This window comes from Corvus brachyrhynchos, unplaced genomic scaffold, assembly GCF_000691975.1.
Source record: "Corvus brachyrhynchos isolate BGI_N302 unplaced genomic scaffold, ASM69197v1 scaffold67, whole genome shotgun sequence".
Taxonomy (NCBI): domain Eukaryota; kingdom Metazoa; phylum Chordata; class Aves; order Passeriformes; family Corvidae; genus Corvus; species Corvus brachyrhynchos.
The window spans coordinates 701,311-708,176 of NW_008239114.1; the positions used below are offsets into that span (position 1 = coordinate 701,311).

Below are 6,866 nucleotides of genomic sequence, written 5' to 3' on the forward strand. Positions count from 1 at the left end.
GGGGGGGGGTGGTCAGCGGCAGCCGGGTTTTTGGAGGCAACTGCGGCAAGCAAAAGCCGGGGAGACGCGCCCTGTGGGAAGGGCAGGGGGTTGGGGTCCCGGGTTTTCCCCTGAGGCACCTGAGTAGATGGTGAGGGCCCTGTTCCAGAACAGTCAGGTGTTAATAAGGTCCCAGTTCGACAGCAAAGGCTCACCCGCGGTAAGGAAGAAAACAGTAAAAGGGTTGGACTCTGCGGTGGCAGCGAATTCTCCCAGTGGTAGCAGCAACTTGACCGTTCCCCTGCGATCCGAGAGCGGGAGAGTGAGGAGCTGAGCCCAGCCCCTGACCCCCCAGCCAAAATCTCTGGGTATCTCTGCCCTTCCCAAAAGAAAACCCCCCCAGCTAAGAGAGTAGCCAGCTGCACCCTTCCCTCCACCTTGGCCACTTCTTTTAAGTACTGGTTGTTATAATCTCTTAGGCAACAAATGGGACAAAATGCCCTGAGAGAAAGGAAAAAAAAAAAAAAGGAAAAATCCTGACCTCCAACAGTCCTGCTGCAGGTCTCTGGCAAAGGTCGCAGCTGATCTTTTGCAACCTCTTCCTCTGCCAGATGTCAAGCAGCAGAACTTGCCTCCTGGACAGGGGTCTGCTCTGGGACCAGGCTCTGTGCAGGCAAGTCCTCTGCCCCAGAGGTGCTGGAAGAGCTCCTTAGAAAACAGGAAACCACTCAACCAGAAGAAGCAGTGAAACATTCCCTTGTTCTGCGATGTTTGTTGTTTTAGGCTCTCCCAGCCAAGCGGCTCAAGCTGAACAGCAGCTCGGCTGATCCCTCTGAGCCGTGGGGCCATTCCTCCAGGCCTTGCCGCGAGCCCAGCCCAGCCCAACCCAACCCAGCCACCATCCACGAGAGATGCAGGACAGCGTGGCTTTGCAGCCCAGATGCCAAACATGCTGTTAATGAGAGCCCAGGAGCAGATGAGTAGGCTCGCAAAAGCTTGATGCATCCCCGTTACCAGCCTTCCCTCCAGCAGCAGAGCGTCTCTGCTTCCTGGTGTGTGAGTGGTAAACTGAGGCAAGGCAGGTGTGTTCCAGCTCAGAGGTGAAAATAGCTTCTGCCAGTGCTTTGGGTAGGGACCAGCACTCCAAGTCTGGCATCTGGGCAGGTCTCCAAGCCTCACAGGTGCTCCATGCTCCCAAACCCTCAAACCAGGATGTCCGGTTCAATGGACACCTCACTGGGGACTCCTGGAGAGGCAAGGCTGAGCTGTGTGTCACTCTGGAAGGCCTAGTGAATGATCCCAGTGACCCTAGTCAAGCAGCAGAGGTTGTGGCTGAAAGGAACAGACAGAACTGTCAGCAGGCAGCAGTGGAGGGTGCTGATCCTGCATCCCTCTGCGACCGCCTCACCCATGCTCCAGAACTGCAGCAGCCACCAGGCGAGGCTGAGCCCGTGCCAGCAAAGCCTTTGGCAATCAATGGCTGTGGGACCCGAGCCTGTGGCCAAGATGTGTCCCAAGAAGCAGCTACCGCTGGGATGTGTGACTGCCCACAGCAGCGCCCTGGGGAGCAGCCAGGCTGTGCCAGCCCCAAACATGCCTCAGCCTGAGGAGGGTGGTGTTGGGGCTCCCTGCAGCTGGGCTGGGGGAGTAGAACCCAGAAGGGGTCCCCCAGCTGCTCCTGTGAAGAAGCAGAGCTGCTTCTGCTGGGGTCTGGATGCAGAAAGCAGCAGGCACTGCTGACAGTCTACAAGGTGGACTCGTGTTTGGCTCCAGGAGCTGCAGGAGATGCCAGGGAGAAGCCGAGGAGCTGCATAAGCAGGCACTGCCAAGGCTGTGGCCACACACTGCAGGGACAGGAACACCCCTGGGTGCCACACCACAGCATCCCAGGACTGCTGCAGTGCAAAGGCCTGTCCCCGTGCCATGGGACACTCAAAGGTGGCACAGCTACAGGAATGGGTGTGAAAAGCCTCAGTCCAGGGCTTGCCACTGGATACGGTGGTGGTGGTAGCATTGGTGGGGGCATTGGTGGTGGCATTGGTGGGGGCATTGGTGTTGGCACTGACACAGGCCAGGGCACATGGGAGAGGGACAGCAGCTGGGCAGTAAGAGGGGACAATGCCCTGCCTGTGACCACAGCTGCCAGGCAGATCTCTTTCCTACCCTGTGACGTGAAAGATGGGCAGGCTTTGTGTTTACTCCTCCGAAAAAGAAACCTTCCTCCTGAAAACAAAACCTTTTGTGTGCAAATGCACCCATCTGCAGATTTGTTTTTATACAGGAAACTTTGAACCAGAGGCTGGGGCTTGTTTCGTTTTGACTTGGGATTTTCAGTTCATGGCAGTATTTGGAACTGAGCTGCTTTCCAAATTTGGAGGCTGGGTTTTCACATCATTGCTGAGTGTGGCAGCAGTGTCCAGGGCTTCCTGTTGCTGTCCCTCTCCCTGTTTGCAGAAAGCTTAGCCCAGCTGAGGTGGGGATGGGTGCCCTTTGGGGAAAGGTTGAATACCTTGAGTGGCAGCTGAAATGTGTGACCCTCCTGTGTGGGACTGAGAAGGGTTGGGTGCAGAACTCCTCCACCATGAGCTGCACAGCCATGCAGGAACCCTCTGCTCCCATGCCAGGCTAAGCTGGGTGCATCCTGCCAGTCCCTGGCAAGGAGATGGGACCTGTGAAGTCCAGACCTTGCTCACAGCTGGGACTGAAGGAGACAGGAGTTGTCACACTCAGTGCCATGGCTATTGCACCTCCTCCGGCTGCAGCCATCGAGATGGGAGCAGGAGCACCTTGGGACCTGCTTCCAGCTCTCCCCCAAACCCACTGGCAAGACCCTTCTCCTTTCCCCCTGGGAGCAGCTGCCACCCGTTCCCCAGGGCAAGGATAAGTGCCATTCTGGACAAGCCCTTGGAATGCTCTGCACCTCTTGAGCCAATGCGCCAGCTCCTCTCCATCCCTCCTGATGAGGGACTGAGGGGCCAGGATGGTGCCTGGTCTGATGGGGCTCAGGGCAGCAAAGCCTTTGGCAATCACAACCCTCAGACACCTTCAGGGCTGGGGCATGGGCTGGATGCCTGTGCTGACTTCATCACTGTCCTGGGGCTCTCCCTGTTCCTCCTTGCAGCGGCAGCACGAGGGGATGCTCACCATGACCAAGGGTCCCCAGCACCTGGCTGAACCCACAGCATGTGGGACAAACTCTGGCAAGGTGCGGGGAGAAGTGAGCCATGCCCAACCTGCAGCGTTGGCACACAGCTCCTGCTCCAGAGTGCAGACCCTTGCTCTCAAGGGGCCACAGGAGACATCCCTGTCCAGCTGATCCCTCCTCCCCAGCATCCTGCAGCTGAGAGCTGGGCGAGCCCAGGCGGGCCTTCCCGCCGGTCCAGCCCAGACTTGAACGTCAGGGCCGTGCACAAGCAGAGTAAACGGGCAAGTGTGAGCGTGCCAAGTTGACACCGCACGCGCCAGGCGCGCAGGAACGGGCTGTGGACCACGCCAGGGACACCCACCAGCTGAGGTACGACTCCCATTCTTTGTCCCTCTCCCTCTTCCCGGATGCATGGTTGAAGCCAGGATGTGTGCAGCAGGGAAAGGTGCAGGGCAAATCTGATGCCACAGCCCCGGGAAAGGCGGCAGGGGATGGGCAGCCTCCGAGCACGGCTGTGCCAGGAGCAGAGCCTGGCACTCGGTGGCTGTGCCTGCACGGGGGAATCTGGTGCTGGGCCCCTCGGCACGGTGCGGCACTAGTGGGCACTGGGAGCTGCTTTGTGGCTTCTTGGCGTCGTGTGCACGGCATCCTTGCAGCATCGGGCACCCTTACTGCCAGCCTGTGCTGGCACTGCATCACAGGGTGGGAGCAGAGTCCCACGGGATTGCACAGGCTGTTGGTTACTGGGTGGGTGATTCTGGAGCCAGGTGTTGCCCCAGCAATACTCACAGTAGATCTGGGGCCAGCACTGTCCAGGCTGCTCTCAGCCCTCCCCAGCGGGTGCCTGTTGCTTGGCCAGGGGAAGCGGAGCCTGCTCAGCCCCAGGGGCGGCACCCACACCCCGGGGGTGCAGAGCAGGTCTGCCCTGCTCTGCCGGCTTTGGGCGTGCTCTGAGTCACCGCAGCCCTGCGCTCCCAGCTCTGCGAGGCGCCTGGCTCGAACCCGCAGGCATCCCGGGCTCAGCTGCCAGGGCTTCAGCAGCGAGTGGGGGGAGCGAAGAGCATCACCCAGGTGATGGTAACAGAGTCACTCCTGCCACTCCTGGCTGTCCGTCAGCCCGGACAGTGTGGCTGTGCCCTGCCCTGCAGGGGGTGATGTCCGCCACTGCCTGCCTGCCCTCCTGCCTCTGCAAAATGGGAAGGGTTCCAAGGTATCAAAGCGTGGGGCAGGAGGCAGTGGCGGTGCTGGCAGGGCTCCATGTGGGAATGACTAAATACTTGCACGGGGTTGGAGAAGGAGCATCCCCATGCTCTAGGGTTTAGCGTTGGAGAACCATGGCGTGTGAACCTTGCAAAGCGAGAGGTCCCAGCAGCACCTGCATCCTCTGCAGGTTCTGCCCTGGGAGCAGCCTGTTCCTCTCGTTCCTCCCTCGCAGCCCTGGGCAGCACTCAGCACCTCAGAGTGGCAAAGGGAAGAAACTGTGGCCTGGGGCAGTTCACAGTGCTGGTGGGCACTGGGAGGGACTGAGGGATAGGGACCAAAGGGTTGTTGTTGGGCTGAGGCAGGACAGGAGCCCCAGAGCTGTTTCCAGCCCAATCCCAGTGGCACCAGTACCCCATATCATGGGACCCCTGGGCATATGTTGTCGTAGGGTGCCAGGTTGGATGCGCAGAATCCTGCCCAGGGAGGGATGGCAGAGCTCCCACGGAGACATCAGGGCTGCATGTTCAGACAGCAGCAGAGGCTCTTCTGTGCAGTGACAGCATTGCCCACAGCACCAGGTCATGGCTGTGCCCTCTGAGTGGTAGGCTGAGTCCCTGTGGGAGTGTCCTCAGCCACATGCTGCCCCCCTGGCAGGGGCCCTGCAAGGCTTTGCCCGTGCCCAGCCTTGGGAGTATCACCTGCTACTGTCACCTCGCACAGACCCTGTGACACAACTGGGACCCTTGGGCGAGGCGGGCACTCTGCTGTCCACCCTGCCCATCCTCACCTGAGCAGGTGCTTCTCAGGGAGGCCTCAACTCCCACCAGGTGTGCAGGACCATGCTCAAGTCTGGGAGATGCCTCAGCAGGGACAAACCCAGTGCTGCCAGCTCCATGCCCAGGGCACCTGGAGAGAAGGCCAGTGCATGGAGTGCGAAGTGGGTGCACCCTGCTCTACTCTGCTCTGGGGTTGGCTCTGCTCAGGAGGACAGCCCAGAGCCTTTGCCAGGCAGGACCTTTGCCACTGCACTGTGGCTGTTGTCCCTCACCTCAGCATAAGCAAGACCTGACACCACAGTGACAGGCATGCTGTCGGGGGCCCCCTTTCCCATCTCTGCTCCTGGATGATCCCCCTGGAGCACAGGGCATGAGCATGTCCCGTGCTGAGGCTCTGCTGCCTGCCAGAGGCAGGGGCTTTTTTTTTTTTTGCTCACCACACCCCGCACCCCCCCCCGCCATCCCGGCCAGCGGGGCGTCCCCATCCCCCTGCGCCTTGCGGTAGCGCTCACTGCTTCGCGGAAAATGTGATGACTCGGCAGCCCCTGAGTTTCCAGGCCTGGTTCCAGCTGCTGGGTGGAGAAACCTTCTGCAGTTGTGTTTGGGTTTGGCACAGCTGAAGGCTTCACTATCAAGGGTGATTGGAGGGGAGATCTGGTATCCCCAGCCGAAGGAGGGCTCTCTCTCTCTGTGTCCCTACCTGAGGTGGCACAGTGTCACTGGGGTGGCCGTGGGGGAGGCAGTGCTGGCACAGCATGAGCAGCTTCAGTCCCGTGTGGAGGCTGCTGAGCCCTGCAGCGCCAGGGACAGGCCCTGGGCTCAGCTCCCAACAGTGCTTTGGGCTGTTTCCACTGCAGCCACAGCCCAAACTCCCTGAGCTCAGGGAGCACAGCCACTGGGACCCGAGGTTAAATCAGCGGGGCTGGTATAAACATGTGTTCCCATGGCAGGGGGTGACAGTTCGCTGTGCCACTAGGATAGGCAGAGGCTGCAAAAGCTGCTGGGATGTTTCCTGGTTCATGCTCAGAGGCCAATCCCATCCTGGGGGGCAGCAAGGCACCCCCCAAGCCCATCCTCATGCCAAGTGAGGTTAGCTCTCCCCTGGCTGGGGAGGTGCGGAGCAGTGGCACAGTGTGGCAGCAAGATCCGAGAGAACAGACATTGTGTTCCAGGAGTCCCTGCTTGGCTGCCCAGCCCAGAGAGCAGAGCAGGCAGAACAGACCCTTTGCTCTGAGGGCAAGCCAGTGTCCAGAGAAACTGCTTCCATGGTGGAGCTGTGCCCCCATGCAGGGCTGCAGCAGCAGAGGTTGTGGCCAGAGCTGGAGATGCAGCTCTGCTGGCTTTGCAGAGAGGCTGGTGCAGGGGCACAGAGGCTGTGCCCAGGAAGGTGCAGTAAGTATGCACAGATTCTCTCCAGCTGGGCCGGGCAGGCACAACCCAGCTGGAATGTCCCAGGACTCCAGTGGCTGGGTTTGTCCTCTTGTTGGCCTGGAGCTGCTCTTTGGTATGCTTTGAAGCTGCAGGAGCCCCGGGACCCCCACCTTGACTCTGTAGTCTGGGAAACCCTCCTGTCTGTGCCACCACTGCAGGGGACACTCCCTTTGACAGTGGGGGATGCAACATCTTCTTCCAGGGTTTTCCTTCATAATCAAGGTTCCCTTCTGTCCCATGTCCCTGGGTCACAATTCTCAGCCCAGCAAGGCCCTCCATCCTCACCGCCAGCCCCTGCTTCATCAGCCAAGGGCTCCTTGAATTCACATCTG

At 60.0% G+C, this 6,866-nt stretch overlaps 3 protein-coding genes across 3 annotated transcripts in view; 2 read left to right on the forward strand and 1 right to left on the reverse strand.

The window, feature by feature from the left end:
* LOC108448054 (protein TsetseEP-like) overlaps positions 1-2,442 on the forward strand; it is a 4,432-nt gene extending 1,990 nt beyond the window's left edge. Inside the window, exon 3 of the mRNA XM_017739805.1 lies at positions 2,434-2,442. Coding sequence (XP_017595294.1) covers positions 2,434-2,442 — 9 coding nt within the window. The remainder of the gene's footprint in view (positions 1-2,433) is intronic.
* PTPN7 (protein tyrosine phosphatase, non-receptor type 7) overlaps positions 1-4,614 on the reverse strand; it is a 25,501-nt gene extending 20,887 nt beyond the window's left edge. Inside the window, exon 1 of the mRNA XM_017739821.1 lies at positions 4,604-4,614. The gene's annotated coding sequence lies outside the window, so the exon portion shown is untranslated. The remainder of the gene's footprint in view (positions 1-4,603) is intronic.
* LOC103619497 (receptor-type tyrosine-protein phosphatase V-like) overlaps positions 3,388-6,866 on the forward strand; it is a 42,709-nt gene continuing 39,230 nt past the window's right edge. The window contains exon 1 of the mRNA XM_017739812.1: positions 3,388-3,493. The gene's annotated coding sequence lies outside the window, so the exon portion shown is untranslated. The remainder of the gene's footprint in view (positions 3,494-6,866) is intronic.